The 26,966-nt window shown below is 40.7% G+C and overlaps 1 protein-coding gene across 2 annotated transcripts in view; it reads left to right on the top strand.

The window, feature by feature from the left end:
* Positions 1–26,966, top strand: part of LOC121179337 (cell migration-inducing and hyaluronan-binding protein-like) — a 140,703-nt gene that overhangs the window by 58,913 nt on the left and 54,824 nt on the right. For both annotated transcript variants that reach the window (XM_041034128.1, XM_041034137.1), the window contains 7 exons: positions 7,900–8,083; positions 18,305–18,442; positions 19,874–20,012; positions 20,316–20,552; positions 21,564–21,743; positions 25,363–25,433; positions 25,571–25,666. In XM_041034128.1, the coding sequence (XP_040890062.1) occupies positions 8,029–8,083; positions 18,305–18,442; positions 19,874–20,012; positions 20,316–20,552; positions 21,564–21,743; positions 25,363–25,433; positions 25,571–25,666 (916 nt within the window). In that variant the 5' untranslated portion in view covers positions 7,900–8,028. The remainder of the gene's footprint in view (positions 1–7,899; positions 8,084–18,304; positions 18,443–19,873; positions 20,013–20,315; positions 20,553–21,563; positions 21,744–25,362; positions 25,434–25,570; positions 25,667–26,966) is intronic.

Here is a 26,966-nt window from a genome sequence, read left to right as displayed (position 1 = left end):
ATGATGTTGAGCTTAGATTTGTCCACACAAACACAGAAAGGCATACACACACATACCTGAGCCACCCCCTCCTGTCTGTCAGCACGTGTGTTGAGGCTGGTCTGTTATCAAAACTGGCTGACTGACTGCTGAGTGAATCGTATTACCCATTGTCACTGCAGGCCTCAGGACGATGCTAATGATATACATATTTTTAACACCGTGGGCCAGGTTGCTTTGTGTGTGTCTGTGTGTGTGTGTGCTTCAGGGCTGGCCAAAGCTTTTTTTAGGGGCCCTAAGCAGAATTTGATTCCCACCCCACCCTGCCCCACCAACTAATGTTGGAAACATATTGTCCTGATAATTCTCTTTGAAAAAACCTGAGTACAGTGCATTATAGACATTAAGACTGTGGTGTTTGGAGCGATAACACAACAAGCTAGGCTACATTAATATCTCAGCTTAAAGCAAACTTTACAATTTTTGGTTTTGTAGAAGGAAAACAAATATACCTGATAAAGGTGAAGGAATATTACAAATATTAAAAAGAGGAGAAAGACAATTCTTGAATAAACACTGAAATTATGACAGACAAAAACATGTACAAAGGACAAACAGAGATCAAACTGTGCTTAGGGCCCCAGAGACACTAACAGCAGGCAAATAAAATGAGGGATTGATCCTCAAGGAGAAATGAAGGTGCTGCAGGGAAGTAAAGAGCAGTAAAACTGTATAAGTTAGTAAATTAATTCCACATTTACATAACATAATATGGAATACGAGGGACTGTAGATATATAAAATCAGGTGTACTTCAGTATCAGAAATAAAATAATAAATAAACAGACTTCACTTGTTAATAGCGTGCCACCAGAGGTGTGTGTCTGTGCCCTTTAGACTTAAGTTTAAGTGTTTTAAAATGCAACAAAAGGTGAAAAAAAATGCACACGAATTAATGGACTGTGGCAAATAGGATAAAGAAGTGAGAAGGAGAAATGAATGTAGCCATTAACACATTATGGCAAAATTAGTTATCATGCTTTCTATTATAATGGTAGTGTTACAAAAAGAGGAACAATTCTCTGGGTAGGTGGATGTAAATTTCATATTTAGTTTCCTTGACCTCAGACATAATTATATATTGTGTTATAGTTGCAGAGAAAATAACTGAATATATATATATATATACATTTTTAAAAAATATATAAAAAATATATATAATTATAATAATAATAATTATTATTATTTTTTATTTTTTTTAACCTGAAAGGCACACAGAGGTGGTGGCAGTACTTTTTCCACGTCTCAGTAGCGTGTAAACTGCTGGCACCAACAGCCTCCACCACTAGGACAGGGCAGCCTGTATCTAGGTTACACAAGGGTGTCCTTGTCACTGGACAAGTGACCCCTAATGGTTGCCTGGGGGTCTGTACAGAGGATCTGTTGGGGGATAGTGTGGAGACTCAGTACTGGCTCCACACAGCTGGTGAAGCTCAGTGGCAGGTGAGACAAATGGACTGCTGAAATAACACAGTGATGGTAACTACATCCCATCACCTGAGATATTGACTTCCCCACTTTCAGTGGAATGCAGTATGAGCTTAGTAAAATCTTCAGCTGTGGCATGTCACTCCTGAGGCTGTAATGGGATTGCCTTCCTGTAGACGAGACAGGGATCAAAACATTTATTCAGACAAAAATGGACTTGGAAAAAGTAAGTGTGTGTGTGTGTGAAGTCAGCAGATTTTCTACACCTCCATATGGCCAGTGTTTTGCCGGCCAGACCTCAAAGAGAGCTGCTGCTAATGCAGCTAACAGAGCTCCACCCAGCTATTTCCTAGACGTGTATTATTACACACTATTCATAGACTTAATGCTTGTTTCTGCAAGAGATTAATTGTAAGTTTTTGTTACTGTGGAAGTCATAAAAACATCTTTGGAAGTGTCCTCCACCCTCAGTTAACTCGCTGACAGATGCTTATGTGTGTGTATGTGTGTGTTGCTGTGTCACTCTACATGTGGCAGGCAGTGTAGTTTCGCAGGGAAAGTGGCAATTTCTCTCAGAAGTTCTTTTTTCTTTTTTTTTGTAAGGAAGTGTGTGAGTGTTGTCAGAGCAGTGCCAGCTTGTGTTAGAAATTTCACAGTCGCTCTGAGCTCATAAAGTGTCCAATAACCAGCAGGGCCTGGAAGCACAGAAGCCACCGTATAGCTTCAGCCCCATATGCTGCCTCTCACATAAATCTGAATTTACAATGGATTTCACAATGCTGCTGATCTTTCTACACCAGGGTACACTGAGGAATTACACTGTTTTGGCACATGACACCAACAGAGATGTAGTTTTTCTACATGAACATGCACACACACACACACACACACACACACACACACATGCATGTCTCTGTGCATGTGTTAAGTCTCTCTCTGTCAGTAGCTTCAGGGCTGAAGGTGAAAGGCTGAGGATGTAAATGGGAGGTTATCCGTCCCTGCTGGCAGTCCCCTGCTACACATTGAAGCAGGGAGACCTGAGAGCAGACACTGGCCACCACAGGAAAACCAGTGTCAAGACGAAAAGCTGTTCTCCACTGCCTGTCAGACTGTAGTCATGTCTACGCTGATCTGGGTCAATTTGCAATCACCCCTGCTGTTATTTTAAACCTTTTTTTTTTTTTTTTCTGAAATCTCACAGTTGACATTGAAACACTAGTGTAAGACAAAAGGAGTTTAATATATTCATCCTCCTCCTTTTGGTTGGCAAAAGAATAAAACCATGCAGTGCTGCCAGCATCAATTCTTAAGGAGTGTGTTCTAATGGAGCGACTGCTTTGACAGACTTGGCTAGAGATAACAGAACATCTATTCTGTCATCTCTGACTCTATATCATCGCTTATATGGGGCTTCAGTACAACTGAAAACAGCTGTTGACACTGAATCATCCCTCTCTTTCTGCTCTCAGACTGTAAAAATGTAATTTAAGGCTAAAAAAAACATATGAAACCACAGCTAATGGTAATTCCTGGTTAGCTCAGTTGAGCCCTTTGATAAAATCCTGGATTTATACTCTGACAGTATTAACATAAAGATATTTCAAGGATGGCCTATCCGTCATCTTACTGAGTATATTGACATATTAAATATATGATCACATAGAGGGTCTGAAAAAGAAGACTGTACTTGGTTTTAAAGAGCAAACACATTCTTCCTCTTACAACTGAAAATTTGAATAGTTATTTTAGTTAGAATATAAAAAATATATCCTTGTTGAATTGAGTGAACTACCTTACCTGGTCAGGTATGACCAGTAATTTATGGTGGCTAATGTTAGCTATTATTGGCAGACTTTACATAGGTATTGATCTGTAACTGACATTCTTTGGGTCAACTCGCTAACCTCTACTAGACTCTTCTTGTGCCACAGTTATACAGTAGTTTAGTGTTAAAGTTATACAACTAACAGTTCTTTTCATTATGGATTAATCTTCCAGTTTATTGTCTAAGTGATTCATCGTTTTGGTCCATAGTGTGTCAGAGGTATTCACAGGTATTCACGTGAGAAGCCGGAACCTTGATCACAGCCCTGGCAGTAAGTCAGAGAGGCCAGATGGAAAACCAAAGCTGAGAAAAAGATTCATTTCAGTAGTGATGACGTAGCCTTTGATAGTGATACCACCAGGCACAATGGACACACACGCACACAGTCAAAAGTTTAAGAACACCCCCATTTTTTCCACTTTTATTGAAATTTCAGCAGCTCAATCCTAAACCATAAATCCCCAACCTCAGACCACATGGAGCTGGTTTGAGATCAGCGGGGCAGACGGTGAAAGCAAAGCAAACTGCAAGTGTAACACACGTGTGTGAATTTCTGCAACAGAGCTGGAACAAACTCTCTGATCCACGTTTCATTTCTGTTATAGAAAGAACGGCACGCGTGTGTTCAGCTGCTGGATGAGTCAGTTCTGCCGTGTCATAGCTCAGGAAAAAAAAAAAAAACAACACAAAAGAAAACCATCTGAACTCAGAATTTAAAAAAGTCAAGACAGAACAAGCTTTTGTTGTTAATAATGCATGAATGCTTCCTTTAAGTGGCTTCTGCGTTTGCTCACACGTGTGTGATCTGTGTGTGACAGTCAGAAAGCATTTGATCGCGAGATGAAACACTCCACATTCTTTTTGAACAGGAGTATGTGCAAACTCCTCACTGCCATTTTCGAGTGCACTATACATCTTAGTCTCTGTGTATCATCGTAACATCTCCACTCCACCATGAACTGAATAACACCACAGTAATACAAACGCACAGTATTCACCTCATGAAAAGATCAGGTATAAGCGATGTAGACAGTGTGGTGACAGAGGGATTTGGTCACGGATAAATAAGAAAAATCTTCTCTGAAGTCAAAAACATCCCTCTCCTTAGCTATGTCCTCAAGCTTTTCCCGAGGCATCCCTGTGGGGGGACATGTCATCCGTCCAGTGTGTTCTGGGTCTGCCCCATGGTCTTTAGATGTTCTCATAATACCTCCACAGGGAGGCGTCAAGGGGGCAACCTGGTCACATGGCCAAACCATCTCAACTGACTCCTTTTGATGTGAAGGAGCAGCAATACTACAAACTCTGATATATCTCAACCTGGTGGATTTCCTATAAATGTGGACATTGTGACTCTGTGGGCACTGGTGGGTTTACTTTGCACTCACTGCCTTTGTTGAAGGGATTCTGGGAAACCACATACTTTACATTGGGTCACGTTGCAGGAGTGTCCTACTTAGTTCTTTGTGTCTTTTGCGTGTCTTTGTAGTCTTCACACATTTAGTCGTACAAATGGGAAGCCCAGTTCAGTATTCTGGGGAATTAGTAAGTAATGTGTCCTGTATGTAGAAAGACAAAGGAAGGCTGTGGAGATCAAGGTTATGCATTGTGTGTAGCACGTCTTGCTTTCATGCAGGACCTGCAGATGTAATGTTTTTATTCACTATCACTAACCTTAGTTATACCATAGAAAGTTACATAGTTGGTCATAATATATAACTGAAGCCTTCAGCTGCTAATCTCAGATGGGAGTAGGTGATTGGTAGAGACTGTCCAGATGATTTTCCTCTTTCCACCATGATGTAGTTTGTTTCCCTCCTTTGTTCCCTGTTTGGAATATTAACCCTTATAGGTCTTTTTGACTTGAGGCTGCACACAGCCCCTCATCAGGGTCCTGGCCCATTGAGGGTATGTTTTTAGCTTTTCCTGATTAAAAGGCCCAGGTTTTAGTACAGTGATGAAAAGTGTGTTTTGCTGAAGCTGCATTGCAGAATGTGAGCCAGAAACTCCTCACCAGAAAACTCCCACATGTGACATATGAGCACAGATACCTGCAACAGCTCTGTAATCACTCTCACATTTACTTCCACACCACCAGATGTGTAGGTCACTCCAGATGTGTAAGCCACTCCAGCTCCAGTAGGAATTTACAAACTCTAGATCTCACAGTCACAGAAATAGATTCAGTCTAACAATCAATGCAGTGAAAGTTCAAAGTGTCCACATAAAAGGCTTAGAACTAAATCACTTGTTACTTTGGACAGTTTGCAGCCTTTTTTAACGTAAATCCATAAACCCAGTCAGAACCAAACCCGCTTAATGATTTTACTGTGAGAAAATCTACAGTGGATCTGAAACTGCATCATGTTTGATGGCACAACGCAACTGTGATTTCTGAACTTTGTTCTTATTCTTTCAGGATCAGCCCGCGGGATGTTGCTGTTTTGTTGCCACACTGAGCTGCTGATGGCCACAGGTTTCCTTACTGCAACCTATTTGCTCAATTCATTCCATCATTAGGCAACCGAAGAAACTCGTTTAGATTTTTCAGCACGTTTTCAGTGGAATAAACAACGATGCCCGAGAGTGGTCTGATGTCTCTTGTTTTTCACAGTATACACAGTATGTTAGAGTGTTTTTGTAGCGTCCTCATTTTATTTAGTTGTCATTTTTATGACAAAAAGAAAAATGTACATCGGTTTAGATCTGGGAATTCACCACATTTTCTATGGGGAGCAGAGCATTCGCACATTCTCTGATCCCTGGTTCTGTTTTTTTTTTTTATCTGATTTAGTCTCAAAGACTGTATAAGCAATATGTTATTTGTTGTTTAGTGTGTAATTGTTTACAGTCTGCACTGTGGATGTGTTAATAATAGTTCTCTGTAAAACCTAATGACAGCAATCATTTTTCCACAATCACTGAGTGGGAACGTTTTTGATGAACACAAACTCGTGTGAAATTAAACTACTCCTTGTTTTCCGAGAGACTCTGTGGATTCTTACAGTACCCATACTGCTCTAAACCTCACCACCACCAGGACCCCTCTTTAAACAGAAAATTAAAGAAACAAGATAGAAAAAAAGACATGCACATTTTTAAGTTACATATTGCTAAAACGGACACTTTGTCAGCAAGAAGAAATTGATTTCATTTTCTCTGGTTCCCGCTGCTGCTCAGGGATCAATCTGCTGCTAGACGAGGTAATCATATGATTCCAACCTGTAAAGGAGATTACCTGGGTGAAATGTTTCTATACAGCTGTGAGCTGGGAGTGTGCACTAATACGCAGACACACATTTGCATTCATGAAGAGCAGATGCCTGGACAGAGATGGCATTTGTAAATTGATTGTAAGAATTAGAGATGAATAAGGTAGAATTAGCAGCATTAAGTCCAGCAAACAAACTGAATGGAACGTAAGGCTCAGTCTGGCTCATTAAGTCAGCTCAAGTGTGAACAGTGTATCTACATGAATGGTAAATAGGCCACCATGCTGCAGCTGACTGCACAGGGAAACTCCCACTAACTCTGTCACCCATAGTCAAACAGCAAGCGAAAGAAATTATATAATCAATCATGATTAATTGTTGTAGTATTCCTATACGCTCTCCACTTAGCAGCATGAGCTAATTAAATCTAATCAAAGCCAGCAAATGGGATGCTGCGGAGTTTACAGCGAAAATCTCCACAAAGCAGGACAATGTTTCATCAGTTAATCTGCAGTAAACATTCTTTAGCCACTGAATGAGGAACTCAGAAGGCAAAATGTCACAGCGTGTTTTACAGACTTGTTTAATGCAGGTATGGTCAGAAACAAACTCCAGCCACTGCTGCCAACTTGGCAGCTCTGCACCGAGTCTTTCCAAGAGCGGCTATGATAGCAGAGTAGAGTTAGTGTTAAGGTTAGGGTTAGCACCACTCTTTGAATGATGGAGAACAATATGACTGTGTTGGATTTGCATTATTTGCTAAACTTCAGAAATTAAGGTGGTGTTGTACAGCTCTGGAAACTGACAGAGAGATAAAGGTTTCGTCCATAACAGATTGGTATCACGTTATATGGCTACTAGTAAATAAAAGTACAGTAGTTAAAGGCCACTGACAAACAAGGTCAGAGTTGCAAATAACTGAACTTTGAGTGCAGCAGCGAAGGGTAAAATTAGAGCAGGACTCACTGCCAAGGAAACTGCTGCAAGGTTTCGGCATCTGCACTGAGTCCACAGACACACAGTGGCTCAGGCGGCTCAAAGCTGCTGATCATGTGTAGAAAACTGAAGACTAAATGTCAAAATAACAACAGTGGATCTGGGTTTTCTCTCTTCTTTACTAAATAATTCTGTGCATCTTTCTCAAACCTGTGTGACGCTGCAGTGCTTTGGTGTGTGTGTCTCCTAACATACAGTAAAATAATCCACTGTCATAATCTCTTTGATGATAAAGCTAAAACCGACATTTAAAACTGGTGTTCGGAGAGACTCCTCCACTGTGTGACATGTCTGTCCAGAGATGTGACAGTCTGCCACGTTTGTACACCAGGGAGTCCTTTCGAATCGCCTATTTGTACATGTCTTGCTGAGTCTTCTGCATTTCAATGTGATTTTCTAGGTGCCTTTGGTGGCCTCCCACTGTGAACTTGGCACTTCCCACTCTAAAACCTCCTCTGAAGCCCACTGGGAGGTCTGCAGCAACCTTTGAAAGCCTCAAGTGTGAAGTTGGTCAGCGGCAGGCTGAGAGATGAAGACATGTGCCATGTTTCTGGCAGCTCTGCTGCTCCCCAGCATCCAAGCAGGTGAGTTCAGGACATTTTTTTTTTCTTTTCATATCATCAGTTCCTCAGTCAGCAATCAGATTCTACAACCTGATAAATCACTGAAATATCAAAGTGATTCACATTACTCAGTGTGTAGAAAACAAAAAGAGGAGATGGGGGTAAAATGAGAAAGAAAGCAAACTGAGCCAAAGAATCATTAATGTGGGAGGAGTTTATTCCTCTCGGCATGTAAATAGGGTAGATGGTCTCTGAGCATGCTCAGTGGCATCTATCTGCCTCTCCAGAGGCTGAAAGTGCAGCTGAAGGTGAGTTTCAGAATAAACTGTGTGATGAAAACAAATGGCAGCACTATGTTTTTTAATGTTCAGCTGAATTCACACACTCAGATCCTTTTTCAGTCAGAAACATGTCAGAGTGATTTTTAAATGTATTTTTAAACAGTGTGTGTGTGTGTGTGTCTGTTTGACAGCTTACCGTGTCACTGCTCTAATTAGCATAACTTTATAGTTGCAGCAATCAGCTAAAAATATAGCTGTGCACTACCTGTCCAGCACCAAACAGATGATGTTTTTTTTTTTTCTCAGCAGTTGGTAGAGACCAAAGCAGAGTTTAAAGGAGAGTGAATATTGGCCTAATATTCATCAGGTGGACATGAGAAAAACAAATGAAATCTTAGTTGACACATTTACCATAACAGCTGTTATGCCAGTGTCTAACACCCAAGCTCATTAGTTCCTACTGAAGACATAAATCTTTAAAAATGACTCCAACATTACAACAGGACATAGAGAAAAATATATATTCTCAGACTTAGCCTTTAATAGACAGCACAGGACATATTTCAGTTAGACTTCAGTCGTTTTAGGACAATAAAGCTATATGCCAGAGCAGAATAATATATCAGGCTTTGGGTGCACAGACAATACTCTGTAGCTTACATTTGTTGTTGGCTTTGGTCTTTAATAGGATTTACTGATAACAGTAAAAAGACGGCCCGGCTTGTTAGTTTGTGTTTTATTCATCACTGTACATTATTTCAGTCAAGTGTACCCACACAGAGCGCCTGTGGCATCTGCTCCATATGTAAACACAGCATCAGCTGTCAGGAGCTATGATGGATTAGTCCCTGAACGCAGCACGCTGATGCCTGACTGAGAGTACTTTTAGGTATAGAACATAAGGTATGTTCATGTGTATAATGTGAAAACATATATGGAATGCAGATAACTAGTTACAAAGTTGGCTCACCCAATTAAAAGAGCAGCATGAAAGTTTATTCTTTCACCTTTACACCACACCTCATGATCTCATCACACTGAATCCTATGAGATGCATCTGAAAGCTCTAGCTCTGAAAATTCAAGTGGATTTTTTTTTTTTTTTTTTCAAAACAGAAACATATTTTCAGGCTCCAGCTCCCCCGCAACCCTGATGGATTAAGCGGTAGAAAATGAATGAATGAAAACATATTTTCTTACTTAACCCAATACACTCCCAGTTTCTTTTTCTCTGGAAAATCCAGGGAACACCCAGTTATTTCTTGTTAGCACGTAATTCCAGTGAAAACTGGTCACAGTGAGGTCAGGGTTTTCCTGTGTTGGGAGCTCCACGGCCTTCATTGTACTCCGGTGATGTCAGAAGTCCAAAATGTCAGAGACTAGCTTTGCACCTAAAATGTGTTTATATGCTACAACAGAATACCAGAATATCTGCTCGTGGCAGCTTGGGCATGATTAACATTCTTATGATCATGTTCAGGTAGCTCAAAGCACTCGGTTAAGGTTAGGTTTAATATTTAAAACATCAACAATAACCTGAAGCACAGACAGGGTGCGTTTACTTTATTAACATTTAATCAAATCCCTGATAATTCCCTAACCTTAAAAGTGGGTATGTCACATGAACCTAAACCACATGCAGGATCCAGGGAGTCCCATACATTGTTCATCAGGGCTGCTGGAATCATGGAAAAACAAAGCATTCACAGGGTCCGTCTTGCATAAATGCTCTCTGTGCCTGTGCAGTACCATGAACAGATGCACGCTCGCCAACTTAATCTCTGCTGTATTCCACACAGTAGCAATGCTCGACATGCTTAGCATCAAATATACAGCAGAAACACTGAGAGTAAACAGAGTGAAGGAAATACACACATTCCCAGAAAAAATGTCCACAACAAAAAGAATTAAGTCTGCAAGCACAGATCCATGTACAGTTTGTAAAATAAAAACTGTGTTATACTTCGTAGTAAAACACAGAACACGGCATTTTGTGAGAACAGGATTTATTCAAACACATTATAATTTTGAGGAGACTGATTCATAAAAAGTGGACAAATAAAACCAACTACTTCCATAATGCAAGACATTTTTTTGTTATTTTGATGAACTGACCCTTTAAACAAACCAATTCAGTGGCTACAAACCAGCATCAACGGCTTGTTATAGTCAACAGCAGACAGTTGGCTCAGGGGTTAGCATTGATGCACAGTATTCACCTGCAGTGCCAAAGGAAAACCACTATCGGCTTATGAATTTACAGCTGAACAGGTGTTGAAGGATGCTAATCTCTGCATCAAATTCATTTCCCAAGATGAGAAGGGGAGCTTAAACAGAGAGAGGGAGAGAGGGAGAGAGAGAAAGAGACAGAGAGACAGCGCTGCTGTCACTGAACTGAGCAGCAGGACTGGGTCATTTAGGGATTCTGTATTCTATAATCAAGTCTTTGGGTCAAACCACAGACTCCCCACACACACACAAACACACACACACACACACACACACACACAATGAAATATATGTACATATGAACTAAACACATGCCTATGTATATACTCTCGCACACACTGTACATACATTCCTGCGGACACAGAGGAAATTTGTCTGTATGTCATGTGAGACAGTAGAATTCTTCTCCTCCTGGCAGTCGAGTAAACAGGCACTAAGACAAACGGCTGATCCTGGTCCTGCTCTCTGTCTGTGTGTGTGTGTGTGTGTGTGTGTGTGTGTGTGTGTGTGTGTGTGTGTGCGTGTGTGTGCGTGTGTGTTTGTGGAATAGTGTTTAAGGCATTAGAAATGTTCTTCCACCATAAACTGAACGCAAAATCACTACTTCTCTCCCCTTGGTTCTTTTTTTGTTACTGCAGCCTTATTGAGTCTGCAAACAGAGGCTTTCCAAACAGTAAGCAAATCTTTCTGATCACAATCACAACAGCATCTCAGTCTGCGGTAGACTGGCTTTTTATTGGAGGCTGTTTCTCAGTGAGAGGCTCAAACACATAGCAATGCAGTGACATCACGGTGAAGGAGCATGAATGGAGGTAATATTATCAGATGTTTCTGTATGAATTAAAGGGTATTTTGTTCCTGTCAGCCAGCTGATATAAAACAACAGTGACTTTTAGCTCTTCAGGTAAATCGGATTACATGCTCCTTGATGGACGTAGGATGCTGTCTCATCTTTCTGCTCGTAAAAACCTTCAAAGCAATCAGTTTATTTAAATTATACAGTGTCATCAAACTTAATAGAAGATTGCTTTTGTTAGTTCCTGAAAATCTATAGCTCTTTCTGAGGTAAAGTCATTTGTGTGTAGAGTGTGGATAATGTAAGCTGTTACACAGACTGTGTGGGCAGCTGGATTTATTAAAACAGAAGCACATTTATTCTGTCAGATGTGTGCGAGATGTCCAACTGATGTCAAACAAAATCAGTTCATGTGATGTGTTGAACACACCAAACACACCAAATTGTGCACCAATCCATCTAACAGATCAGCAAAACCAAAGATATCAGATCACCATAGTCAGTACTACTGACCCCAGGGCAACAATGAATGTTTGCACACTATAGTTGCTTCTGTAGTTGCTGAGATGTTTAGTCTGGAAGTAGAGAACCGACTGACCAGCAGACATTGCCACCCATGGAGCCATGATGCTAGTGTGGCTATAAACCCCACATCTAAAGCTGCTGTCTGCACGGTGTTTGATTTGCTTTGCAATTTCAGTAAATGAAAGTTTAATGACCCCTACGTGGAAATGTGGCTGTTGAAAAGCAAATGACAATAGAATACATCAAAGAACAATCAGAAAGGCAAATCAGGAGGTTATATAGTCAATGTAGAGAAAATGCTCAGAGTCAGACACATTAAGTAGGAAATATGTAAATGAAATTGTAGAAAATGTGTGAAAAATAGAAGCAGGTTTCAGCTCATTAGCAAATGTTAAGATTTGTTAAGATGGATTTGTTTTGTTTAGACAGCTTGTGCCATCATTTCCTCTCCATTTCACTCAAGCTTTAGCACAGTGCTCTGGCAAAAAAAAAAAAAAAAAAACACATTTCATGTGAACACAAGTACAATTCAGACACCCAATTTCAAACTTTTCAGCGCTGTCAGCTCTGCCTACATGGAGCAAAACCACCCTTTTATTTCTCTTCTTTTCTTTAAAAAAAAATAAACAATGCTGCAGTGCATATGTGGAATGGATGACCGAGAATATTTGCCTTTGTGTCTCTGCTAAATACACTGAATGTTTTGTTTTACTACACACCTATCAAAACCAAAGCAAGCACCTGTCAGAGGCTGTGGAAGATCACTGCACAGCATAAGAGGAAAAGCTGAGACCATGGTTATCAAAAACATCTAAGAACTGCATTTAAGAAAGAAACGAAAGATCCAAGAATCCTTTACTGAAAATGAAGAGTAGGATAAATTCATCAAGAAAGCAAACTGTAAGAATAATCTTTTAGGAGCACGGTTAATTAGATGTATGCTCTAAGCAGGAACACTAATGATTCTATAATACATAAATACATAAATCAGGATGAGACGATAAGAAAGTGGCTCAAATGGAAACAAAAAGGAAAAGGAAACTGGAGCAGAAAAGATGTTCTGCTGATGTTTTATGAGGCATTTTAGAGGAGAACTCAATAGCACATGGAGAAGAGCAGACAGTGAAGGTGTGTGTGGCAAGTGAGTGTGAACAAAATCAATGTAAACTTTATTGTTTGCACTTCAGAGGAATGAAAAAAAAAAAGAAAAGGCAGTGCAACATCCAGTCAAATGTTCAAACCAAACCAAAAAAAACTCCCCTGTTCTGATTTCCTCATACTGCTTCAGCTAGCACTACTCCTTCATAATGACCAGTGGTAGACGGTGTGTTTCTGTATTGCAGTTATCTGCAGCAGGATCTGCTCTGAACAAACCTCAGAGACCTCTGCAGCTCTGAAATTTAAGAGCATTTTAGGTTGTAAAAAAAAAAAAAAAGATAAATAGTCCAAAATTGTACTTTCAGCAGTTTGATAAATCCAGGTCCAGTCCTTCAGCACAGAAAAAGCTGCAGAGTGGAGTTTAGATGTGAACACACTCTGGTCTGTGACGTGTGAACATCTGTTACTGGTTTGGTAGATGACACGACTGGTTGTGATGGCTTCCTACTCTGGGTCCTTGCCTTTGATTCCATGTTTTCCTCACGGGAAACTCTTTTTGTTGGAGACTTGGTTTATGACCAATTAAACCGTCTCTTAATCTTCTATTCACTCTGATGAAATAATTCATTTCGATGTTTTGAATTACTAACTTCATCAGATCTCTGTCCTAATGATGATTTACCTTTTTAAGAATGCAGCACCCAGATCAGCTCACTGGTGTGGAGCGTGTTGACTTCTTCTTATTTCATTTCTGTTCATCTCGTTCTGTACTTTTCTTAAGTCTTTCGCTTCATTTGTGTGAAGCGTACCACTGTTTATTGGTAGTGTACTGCTACATGATCACACAACATGGTCCCGTCAGAGGCCTAACTGTGAGTGCTGGGGTTTTTGGATTGGTCCATAGTCATCAAACCAAGTACAAGCTCACAACAGTGTAAAGAATGTAAAGATAATTATGACACAGCTTTCTTTGAAAGATCAGTGCTGTGTTATTATCCTGTTCTCACCTGTAATCATGGTTGTGAGGAGACCGGATACAATGCTTTGAAATCTTTGTTGCTCCTGATTTATTTTGTTGTGGCGTAACATCATTCTGCCCGACTCACCTGGGGCTGGTGGTTTCCTGATGGAGTTCAGGCACAGGTCATCATGTTGTTGGATTAAGAAAAGAATTTAAAGCAAAGTAAAACAGCAGGTTCAGCAGTTTCACTCACAGCTGTCAAACACTCCAGTAACTGGCAGCCACAGATCTCCACGGACCGACTTCAGTGGCTCACTCAGAAATGAGTGTGTGAACAGCTGCTGATGAGGAGCTTTTTACTGTATTCTGTATGTAAGGTTATGCTTTTGGTTTTATAGTGTAAGCGTTTTCCATTTTTACGTCTGTAACGGAAACTTCAACGAGTCAGTCCACTCAAGTCCATATTTTGCTTCATTTGCAGTCCACAGAAATAAAAGCAGCACGAAGTAGAAAAGAAGGAAAAACGAGAGCCACGAATGAACTTGCAGAAACTTGAATGTAAAGGAGCATATGCAGCACGGATTCCTCTTATCAATATACTATTTTCATACAAACAAAATAACTTTGAGTATGGCCTACATCAGCTTGGATATCTAGTCAGCATAAATGTGGTGTAGACAGCTCCAGGGGATGAGCGACCTGAGTTTCTTTAGATGCTGATCTGGCTCCATAGATGGATTTATGGCACATTTCTAAGGGTAGGCAAGCTAACAGAATAACATGGCATGTTGAAAGGAATATATTTTGTTATATAATACACATAAATAATACAATGCATATTTACATAATACATACATCCATCCTTCTATTAACTATGCTGCTTATCATTTTGAGGGTCGCTGGAGCCAATCCCAGGTGACAGTGGGAGAGAGGTACACCCTGAACAGGTTGCCACTCTATCACAGGGCTGACATATAGAGACAAAGAACCATTCACACTCACATTCACACCTACTGGATACTTAGAGACTCCAGTAAACCTGCATGTCATTGGACTGTGGGAGGAAACCAGAGTAGCCAGAGGAAATTCATAAAGGCCTGCCCTTTTATATTACATAGAAAAATATAATAATTAAAATTATGTTTCCTTATTCTGTCTAACATGGTCCAACATGGAACTACAAAATAAATTTGTAGTTTACTTACATTTCACCTTATGGTTTCAGACTTACGGTTTATATTTTGTTACTGCTTTTCTCTAAATGTGTTTTTCTTTAAACTAAAGATGTGTAAGTAGTAAATTACCTAAAACTTTAAATGAATGTAAATGTTAAAGTAAAAAGCTCAACCCACAGAGCAGGAGCAGGTGCTCTGATTAGCCAGACTCCTGCCAGCACGCAGCAGATGGCCAATCAGAGCTCCTAAAATTCAATTCCACTATTAAATTAGTGTCTAAAATTGGAATAATAAAATAGAAAATTCAATTAACATTGAGTTTCATAGCAGAAAATTTAAAGGTTTAATTTATGACTTATTTTTCAAATGTATCATTTTGTTAACTGATTCTAATAAAACACAGTAAAACTTTATTGGCACACACTCCAGGCTCCACAGGTTGGACTGATCCAGACTGTGTGCACTTAGGTGACAGTAATTCCGTGCTCTGCTCCTCTAACATTGGTCTGTATGTGATGGGTTATGAAGTATTCTCAAATTACTTTACCTTTACCCTCCAAAGCCAAACTGCACCCAACCAAAATGCACACTTTCTTGTGTAAATTTAAATCACATCTGATGGTCTTCAACAGCGGATGGAGTTTGCTCAATTGTAACTCAAGATGTAACCCCATGACCTGAGTGTGGAACTTCAGTAATGTGATAACAGGTGGTCATTTATATGGAGTTCCTTAATTACAGGGGGTGGATGATGAGAATCGTGCCCTGACTTAAGAACAGGACAGACGCTGTTAAATCAGCGGGAACCATCGGGAGCATCCCAGTGGGACTCTTGTACACGGCTGGACTGTCAGAGAATCTAATCAGACCCTACGCGCCACAAGCAGTGAGCAGTGACCACAAACCATCCAGCACCTTAGGCTCTCTGATAGTACACCTTAAACATGGCCCCCGTCACGTGTGACAGCTGTGGGGAACACTATATCAGTGAAACTGCTCAGACACTGGATGAGAGACTGAGACTGCTGTATGAGAACACCAGACCGAAACCAGTGACAGTATCCTCTGGGAGGACAGAGGTCACCAATCAGTGGACAGTGGACAGCTGGAGAAGGATCAAGGAGGACATTCAACATCTGATGCCAGAGAGCATCTCTCCCTGTATGTCATGACTAGCCCCTAAGGGGGCTGATTTTGGATCTTTTTGGGACTCTGGAACTCTAGTTTAAGTTTTGTTTATAGTTCCTGTTTTATTTTGAAATTATTGCCCTCTTCCTGTCTTTGTCTTGTTTCCCGCTTTTGTAATTGTTTTCCCCGCCCTAATTGTTTCCACCTGTTTCCCCTTACCTGTTGTGTATATATAGTCTGCGTTTCCCCTTGTCCAGTGTCAGTTCGTTTTTTGTCTCATGTTTTGTCCCAAGCCGTCGTCATACTTTAGTCTCATGCTTCTGTCTCTTGCCTTTGCCTTGTCTCGTTCCTCGCCTTGCCTCTCGTCTTCGTATCCCCAGTCAGGTTTTGTATTAATTTGTTTCTTGTTAGGTTTTGTTTCTTGTTCTCCTCGTTAAGAGTGATTTTGTGTTCACGTTTTGTAACTTTTGTTTTAGTGCCTTTTTCCCCTTTATGGGTGATCTTTTGTTTGTTACTTTGTCCAGTTAGTTTGTCTTCCTCCTCCTCCGTGAGCGATTTTCTGTTTGTTATTTTGTTTGAATAACTATTAGTTTGAACTACATCTGTGGGGTCTTGCATTTGGGTCCAAGTCCTTGCCTCCCAAAGTCCTGACACTGTATAGAGCCACCTGGTATCATGTGACCAATGTTCTACCCTTAGGTGATGTTTTCACACCTGAGCTATCTCGTTAGCATAAATTGGAAAAGAAATCTAGTAAGTGAACTTTGAGTTAAGATTGTTTGTCAAACACATTTATTTTATTTTTTTATTTTAATTACTTTATTGATCCGTCCTAGGGAAATTACTCTCTACATTTTACATTTTACCCAAACCAAGTGAACGAAACACACACACAAGCATGCACATGCACTAGAGATGCTGGGGCAGGGGGCTGCCTAATGAGGCACCCAGGGAGCTGGGGTGGATCGGTGCCTTGCTCAGGGGCACCACAGCCATGGTTGCAGAGGCGCGTCTCCTTCACCACCACCGTATCCATTTTTTTTGCGCTTGGTCGAGGGATCGAACCCGCGACCCTCCGATCTCAGGCCGGTCCAAAGTTCAAAGCTATTTCCAAGGTTAAGAATGAAGCCACACTCAGTATGCACATTATTATGCAACTACTATCACTGGACAACTACTAGACAACCAGTGATGGAAAGCTAGTGACTCAACACTGCTAAGAGGGCTGGTTAATTAATGTAACTGAGAAGGGGTAAGAGTCATAGTAAGGCTGCAAACACCTCAGCAGACACTCTGAGTCCTCCAGAGCCAAACACCAGTCACTCACAGACATCAGAAACCATCTGACTGCACGTCGCCACCTGTCAATCTCTGTTAGCCCTCTGGGAAATCTACTTGACAATTCAGGTCCCCCGGCCAGTCAGCGCCATTGATGGATCCATTAGGTGGCAGGGAGATGAGGTAGACGCCACACACACACACACCAGGAGGCAACAGATTGAAACTTTATTGGACAGACTGGACAGTTACACACAGTGTCTCAGTGCTATCCTGATAATACCAGACACAAACGAAATGGGTTTATCAGTCACTCTTACTCTTGAGCGAGCAATCCAATAACCTTGTGTGTTATTTTATCCCCATTTAGATTGTTGGGAAGCTGAGAAAGTTACAGGGTAGGAAGGAATGAGACAAAATCTGATCAGAGCTGAACTTATTGACAAACCTGAGACACTAACTCTGCCGCTCTTATAAGTCTGTGATCTGTGGATTACTGGAGATTTTCTGATGTACTGTGTAACTCACGTTTTTGTCACACTGTTCCCTCTTCCTCCGCATCATTTATTTCTTATGAATTCTATGTGTTCCCAGTGCCTTTTAACTGCCTCCAGAAAAAAAAGAGGCTCTCGTCCTTTGAGACAAACCTGAAAAATATTTACCCTGGTACCTATTTACAGTGTGCCCACCCCCCCACCCGGGTCTTTTGTGTTGGATTTGTCCTGTGAGGTCGGGTTTAGTTAACTATGTCTGTATTTTCTGTCCCCTGCAGTGTGTCCGGATAAGGAGCCAGGACTGCAGCCATGGATGCCAGGACACAGTGAAGACCACCGTGTTACAATTGGTTATGGCAGGAAGGTCCTCCTCACAACTTCTGCCACAGTTCACTCCATAGAGATTCTGAATGGTGGTAAGCTGGACAAATCCATCATGTGTCCATTTGTCCTTAAAGTCATAGAAATGGTTGTTTGAGTTTATTTATCTTCTGTAATTTGAAATATTTCTGAACAGTGTACTGTGGTGATTGATTGGTGATTTTGGCTTAAGGTACATGGAGTCCCTATTTAGAAACTGTAGCACATGTATTTTCCAACATAGTCCTCTCCTACATTAACACACTTAGTCCAGTGGTTGTGACGCACACAGATCCCTTCTTTGTAGAAGTCAGTGTCCTGCACCTCCAGAAAGTGCTCCACAGCAGCGATGACGTCCCCGTCACTGTCAAAATAGCATGTACTTGATCAATGCCAAGACATAAGTGAAATTAAATAAATTAACATAGGGAATAAACCTTTAGATTAAACTTTAGAAAAAGTGTTTTTGTTCTGTTGTGTCTTTAACTGCTCAGTAGAGCATTCAAGTTAAGGCAGAGCAGTGAACACTCACGTCAGCTGATCATCAGCTGTTTTATTCATGCTCAGTATCACTGGGTCATTGAGGCATAATCTGTTTGGCACATTAGCAGCTAAATAATATTCAATGAATTGGACTGGATGTCAGCGTGAACTCACAGCTTCCTCCTCATCTGACTGACAGCACACTAAATTTAAGTTGTTTGGCATGTTTTCAGGGTTGTTTTAAGGGATTGTTGTTTAGTATTGTTTCATGTTATATACTTGCAAAGATCTAATGTTCATGTTTCTGATTCTGTGTCATTACAGTATACATTATGGAGAAGTAGATCTCCCAGCAGAATTGTCAGCACTCTTTGATAGCTCTTTCAAAGAGCATAGCCTTTTCTGCCACATTTAACTGGAGAGCCATTTGCTATAAATGGTCAGTTCCTCGATAGCGTCTCCAACTGAATGATCTCTAAAAGCGAAAAGATTTCAATGAATACATTTATTCTTGCTGAACGTGTTGGGCAAAGGCAAAAACATAAGGCAAAAAGGCACAGAAAATGTGATGAAAGCAGGGTTTCAGCCGTTCAGAACCACATACAGGAGATGATGTTTGATGTTCAACAGCTATTCACCACCTCACTACTGAACTGGAATCATTGGATTGTAGACCTGGTAACAGAGGTGGTTGGCAAAATTTGTGTGTGTGTGTGTGTGTGTGTGTGTGTGCTTTTATTTATATCTTTGTGAGCACCAGTTTGAATTATAGATCTTTCTGAGTGAGGCATTTTAGTTGTGATGGTTAAGGTAAGGGGCAAGGGAATGCATTGTGTCAATGAGTGTCCTCACAAAGATAGAAGTACAAATGTGTGAGTGTGTGTGTGTGCAGTCTGAGCCCAAGGCCATAAATGGTAGGAAGACAGGAGGTGTCTGAGGGCACTGGGGCATGAAGAACCTGCCAGGAGGCTTCATCACCCTCCTCTCTCTCTTTTCCCCCGTAGGAAAGTTGGTGATTGCTGACACCAACCGGCCCATACTGCTCCGAACAAAGCACATTCTGATTGGGAACAAAGGGGAGCTACACATCGGAAGCCCAGACTGTCCTTATAAAGGCAACCTCACCATCTCCCTGTTTGGAAGGTACAGCTGTTTTCACACACAGCTAATCAATACATTAACAAACACTCACCAAGCACTTTATTAGGAACACCATATTAATACCGAGTAGTTCCTCTTTTTGCTCTCCTTGATTCCACAAGATGTTGGGAACCCAAAGGTGTTCTACTAGATTCAGGTCTGGAGACTGGGGAGGACACTGAAGTTCACTGAACTCACAGTCATGTTCATGAAAGCAGTCTGAACATTAACTGAACCTGTATCTGAAGGTATTAGCAGGTGTAAAGATGTTCCTAAGTATCTATAATTCTCCCACACTGTTCTTAGATTGGATGACAGCGATCAGGAACACAGCTACTTTGGGAGGAAGTACATTGGCGTGGGGACAGGAGGGATTCTAGAGATCCATGGAAAAAAGAAGCTGTCGTGGACGTTCCTAAACAAGACCCTCCACCCTGGAGAGAGCAACCAAAACAACTACCTGTTTCAGAGAAGCTGGGGCAACAGAGGCATCATTATCCACGTCATCGATCCCAAGACCGGAGAGGTGCTGCGCGATGACAGGTTAGCGTCTCCTTGAAGCAGAGGCAGCGTCTCGGCTGCTTAACAGTCATGAGACTCTTAATTAGAGCAGAAGTGATGTGGTGGCTGCCACCCCATAGGCTGTTTAACCACTGGGTTGTAATGATGGAGACAAATATGCCTCTAATGACTCTGGCATTGTTTCATGCAGGGATATTAAATTTAGAAATTGATGCCATCCTTAATATCCTTTCATGATTAATTATCTGTTACGTTTTTATTTCAAATGGAGGTCAGATAAATTGATATACAGCTTTTATTGTGGTAAATAGATCATTGGGTAATTTTTCAAGGGGGAGGCAGGGCACTGGACTGCTGGGTGGATTTAATGTCATTAGAAGGTGACAACCATGACATGCACTAAATAAAAGGCTTTTTACAACACAGTTAATATGTAGACAGAGTCAACTTCAGAGAGATATTAGAGAACAATGAAACAATAATTATAAATGATAGGCAGCGACTATTGTTTTCAAATGGGATGTTTCATGAGAGGTTAATTTAGCTTCCTTTTTCATGAAGGTGCTTAGTGTATCTTCCAGCCCAGCTGAAATCACAAAAGACTATTTACAAAAGACTATTTAAAATAATAAATAAATAAATAAATGTTAAATAAATAAATAAGTAAATAAACATGCATTGTGATTTCAATAGGACTTTTTAACAGGAGTTGTTTCCTGCATGAAGCATCATCTGAAAAAGGTCCTTCAGTGTTTTGTGTCCTTTTGCATCCAGTGAATTAGATGCATGAGTATGTGTATGTTTCCTTTCTATCATTATGGTGCTATCATTTCTAAACATGGTAACATTAAATTGAGCAGTTGGCAGTGCACACTGTATAGGCAATAGTCATTGATCAATACTTGGGATTGTTTTAGAGAGAGAGTAGGTTTCAGAACGCCTTTTCTGACCTTTCTGTGTTTCAGATACAAGATACAATAGTGATTTGTGTTTTTCTCCTGATCCTCCTTTAACCTCTCTCCACTCCTACAGGTTTGACACATACCGCAGTAAAGACGAGAGTCGTCGCCTCACTAAGTATGTGGAAGGAGTGGAAGCGGGGCTCATACTGGTCATGGTGGTCAACGACGAGGGCTCCAATAACTTAGAGGACTCAGCCAAGAAGAGTCTCTCCAGGCTGGGCAGTCAGCACATCAGCAGTCTGGGATTTCGGTGAGCTCTTAAGATATTGTCTTCGAAATTAAGTCACATCACTTTAGCTTCAAGCAACTTGTGGCCATTTTGATTTTCCGAAGCACAAAAAAAAATAATATTCACAATCAACAAATTACAGATTAAGAGATGAATCAGTAATGGCAATAATTTGTTATATCCTGTGATCAGTGCTAAGAGCTCAGCATCTCTGCTGAGTTCCTCCATTACAAACAAAGAGGTATTTAGTTCACAACGTGAGGAAGGCAAATGGCAAATTTTTGAAGCTCCTAGCACTGTATCGTCTGGAGCATTCATTTATTGATTGCTGTGAATTAATGAGAAAATGTTACAACCTCAGTGGGTAGTTGTCTTTTTCTAATCAATCCCTGCAGCTTTTTGGAAACTTTTAGCACTTGATGATTTGCAATAAAATATTTCCAATGTATATTTTTATTCAGGTCATAGTTAAAGGTGGTTTTGAGACAGAGAGAGAGATAGAGAGAGAGAGAGAGAGAGAGAGAGAGAGAGAGAGAGAGAGAGAGAGAGAGAGAGAGAGAGAGAGAGATTCCACTATATATATAAATACATGTGTGTGAAGTGCTGAGCAGCAAAGACGTACACATAGACAAAAAACAGACATAAAAACGCAACCAATTGCATGCATATGTATGTGTGTGTGTGTGTGTGTGTACAAACACACACACTCTCACTTGTTATGGAATGCTGTAGCAGCTAATCCTGTTGTGTGTGCTTTAGCTATGCTGCATCTTACTGTGCAGAAGTTGTTTAAGGGAAAAAGCTTGGCCTGTGTGTGTGTGTGTGTGAGTTAGTATATCAGGAATGCATGGGAAATGGAAACTGAATCATGCCATGATAACAAAACCCCTGGAGATGTCTCAGAGTTTCTGACATAAGGGGTATCAGAGTGGATAAGAATGTGTACACTTGGACATTGACTCATTCCTCAGACAAGACTCAACTGAGCTCTTTTGTTTTTCGGATAGGCAACTTTGCATAGTAAACAACACGCTTGTGTGACTGTGTTTTGTACTGCGCTAGTCAGCTGCAACAGAGGCCTTGTTGTGGGCTGAGAGAAGATTCTGGTGAATCTTGGCAGCGCGGGCCCTGTGGTTAGCCTCTGAGCCAGGCGCTGTTTTGAAACTTAATGCTGCGGAGGAGACCGCAGGAAACACTGAGAGGGTTTCATAAACGATATGAGGATGGAGCTTGAGTTAACGTTCCGTTTCCCCGGCTTGCACTTTGCTCCGCGGCTGTGGATGCGGTGGAGGACAGGGTAAATGGGTGGAAGTGATGGTGAGGTGACAGAGGGATTCCTGCTTAACGACTCCTGTCGCCTTCTCTCCTCACACTGTTGCCAAACAGACCAACACTGGTGTCATCAGGAGAGAGAGGCTATGCAATTTGCGGTGCACCCAGAGACATTTTAATAAGCTGGAATTTATGAGACAGTGTAGACTCTGCTGTACATTCTCAGTTATGTAATTTACATGTGTTTACTGTGGCTGCCACAGTGATGCTGGTGCTTGTGCGGAGAAATACACAATACATTTTTTTTAAAGCTCAGCATAAATTATTTCTGAGTCATTCAGGGAATGTATGCAGATATGGTTTAAAGTTGTGGGGTGTTCTCACCAACCAAACTGTGTTGGCATCATATAAGTTGGATTTTGGATTCTCAGTCCACTTTACTCTCTCGCCATTCATCCCTGTTCTAATGGTGTAGACAGTAAGAGCAGACTGACTCACTGTGCAGAGGTCATAATAAATCAGCAGCAATTCACAAGTGTTACTGATCAATGTCAGTCACTCCTCTGTGACCTCAATTACTGCACAGATTTAAAGTTTTCTGCTGCCACACTGGCAAGTAATTCCCAATTCCCTGACCCACCAAACTACCCACCCTGTGTTCAGCACTCAGTTTATGGTGCCCGGTGGAGTTTTCTGGTAAACAAACAAAAGTTACTTTTACATTCAGTGTTACTAACGCAATGTGTGTGTGTGTGTGTCCTTGAGGTCTAACAAATGTGGAGAATGTCTTTCCTTCCTCATAAAACATTTGCAGTGCTAAAGTATTTCAAATCGTGCACGCTTATGTTTACGCTCATGTTTACCATGGATGTGTGAACGAGATGAGATGAGATGACATGAGATGAGGTTTAAGGTTTTCTAGCTTGCGTCTCCTTCAGTGCCTTTTGCTGGTGCAGTGCTGCATTTCTTTGCACTGTTTTCTGCCACTTGTAGGTCAGTGGAATAGAGTGAAAACATTGGCAGTGAACTGTTTGTGTGTGTACGTGTATCCTTGTGCAATGCACAAGACAATCAAAACAGGACCTACACCTAAAAAAAATGCTCCATAGCATCACTACAGATCAAAAAGCACACGTCGACTCCAGTAAAGAGCTACTATGCGACTATGTGAAAGGAGCTTATGTTCAGACTTTAAAAGGCTTGGCAACAACTTATAACACAGCCATGCACATAAGGTAGCTAGCTAAAGGTTTTTGTTACTAGATCACTGCAAATATCAGCTTTGCATTTGCCAACATAACAGCACTATCACTGTACCTTGATTGCTACAGTGACCTGATCTTTTACTGCTGGCTTAGTCAAATCCCAGTATAGAACACAAAAACTGCAGGAACAGAAGAAAACATGTTTACAGAAGCTTCCACTAAGTGCAGCCTTCATATGCTTCATATATTTTGTGACTGACTGAAGTATTTGCAGAACTACAGACCTTTTGCTCAGCAGACATTTTCACGTCATAGCACTAACATTAACTAAGGCATTCCATTCAGCTGTTGTGGTTCCACTGCCCTTCATATTGTGCATGCACTAAAATGGAATGAAGTCAAACAAAAAATGCAGAACATTTGCTTCTCAAATGTGAGGATATATTGATTTTCTCTGTTTTATATCATAGTAAACCGAAAATCTTTGAGACTTAGCTGGTTGAATAAAAAGGCAAATGTGAGACATCACCTTTGTCTCTGTGATGGACATTCAGTTAGTTAGATGGAGTAGACGTGCATCATATGTAAAACCTCAGGGATAGATGCTAGATGCACAAACGTTTATCACTGCTGAATTAACAATTAATCATTTAATTATAAAAATAATCAATAACTGATAATGGAAGTAAGTGTTGGTTACAGCAGTTAAGATATCAAACAACAATACATTTGAGATTGTCTCATCATTTTTGTCATAGTCAAACATTGAAAAATAAAAAGAAATGAGATATGTTCAGAAAAGTGAGATTGAATTTAATTAAAATTAACTTCAGTTTGGATCCTGAAGTACAGGACTAGTAAACTGCATGGCAAAATTTGCAGTGATTTTTGGATCATCACCGGCACTATTTTTACTCTGTTGTCAGAAATATGCCACCATCTGTGTGTGTAGGTGTGTGTGTGTGTGTGTGTGTGTGTGTGTATGCATGTTCAGTCTAATGCAGATGTTCCTAACTTTGCATCTGCTCTTCAGCTGCATGTCACTCCTATTCTTTTTCCTTTTCTAGCCTCATTTCTTATTCACTTATTCCACCTCTGTCTGTTTTCCTCCTGTATTTTTTTTCACCTCTCTTCCTCATCTGTTCTCTCATTTTCCTCTGCAGGCATCCCTGGACCTTTATAGTGACAAAAGGTGATCCTTCCTCGGTTGTGGAGGATCACGCTGTCTATCAAGGTAGGAATCAATTTGTAGATTTTAATGGAACATGATCAAAGCTGCGCTGGTGCAGAAAACCCTGCATAAGACAACTGTTATGGTATTATGTTACATGACTAACAACATTTACATAATGTCTGTGTGTGCGTTGTCAGGGACCAAGGCCTCCTCAGAGGCCCGGAGCTCTCGTGTTTTTCGGTCGAGTTATGGGGAGCATTTCACCATCACCACCAGCAGCCAGTGGGTGCAAGGTACTAAAACTTTTCACACAGTCAAACAGGGGTTTGTTGTGCGACTAGGTCGGTTTTTGGATGAGTCTCAGAGCCAGATATTCTAAGGCTTTGACACATTCAGCTCCAAACACATGCTCTATTTATCAAACACACACACCAGGCAGGAGTCACAGTTTGCATGTTGTCTGTGCCTGTGTTTGCAGACGTCTTTCATTACATAGTACATGCGTTTAAGGGAGAATAGCACAAATAATAGAGGAGACATGTTAACAGAAGCTGATTCTGTATTATGCAGCATTTACTCAAATCACACAGTTTTCAACAACAAGTTTTTGGGGGACAATTTTTCACCTCTGAAGACTGAAGGTAAACATGAAGCACACATTTACAAGAGTCACAAGACTCTGCAATGGGATCCAGCACCACATGCCATATTTAGGAGTAGAAGCAATGTAACAGCTCTATAATCAAGAGCAGTTTGGTTTATATTTTTTTCATGAATCAGTTATTAAATTGCACTGAGTACCTGTTTTAGCTGAGCTTTAATGTGACAGCTATACTGTCCCTGATCAGTTGTTTGCATGCCTAAAAATAGTAAACATGTACAGTATCTGGATCTGGATCTGGATCTGATCTGGAGAACAATCCTCTCCACAAAATTCAGTCATAAATATAAGCAATAAATGTAAGAAGCAGCTTCTGTGCACCGATGATTGCTCAGGATTAGGAAAGTTAATGTGTGTCCCATATTTCCTAACTCATTGTACTACACCCTCTAACCTATTACTTTTCTCCAGCTCAGTCTTTTTATTGCTGCTTTCCATAAATCTCTGTGATGTTTATTGAACAGAATATAATGAAACTGAAGTCTAGGGTCGGTGCTTCTAATTGTGTCTCTTTGTTTTTTTTATAGTGTCTGACGTAGGAAAGTATCTTTAATAAAATGATCTTATCTGAAACTATAGCTGCTAGAGGTTGCGATTTCAACAGCAGGATCTCAACAACTATACACACACACACACACGCAGGCACACACAAACAAATCTCCCATTGTTCCATCATCTCAGTCAGGTTCTTTAAATTCGTCCTGAACAGCAGTTGATCAGCCTTGTGATATCATCAGCACATCATCTTCTCATCGATACGTCTGCCTCATGCTCAGCTGCCTCACGTGATGCTTTCACTGACCCTTCCATTGCCACAGATTCAAAACTGATTCCAATTAGATGCTTCTCATCTTCCCTCAGATAGGATCTCATTTAATGAAAACACTGCGCTCCTGTATGCAGATATGGACACACACAGGAACACATGCAGA

The sequence above is a fragment of the Toxotes jaculatrix genome, chromosome 1 (assembly GCF_017976425.1).
Source record: "Toxotes jaculatrix isolate fToxJac2 chromosome 1, fToxJac2.pri, whole genome shotgun sequence".
Taxonomy (NCBI): domain Eukaryota; kingdom Metazoa; phylum Chordata; class Actinopteri; family Toxotidae; genus Toxotes; species Toxotes jaculatrix.
Note: the sequence above shows the minus strand (reverse complement) of the source record. Positions and strands in the feature narration are given on the sequence as shown.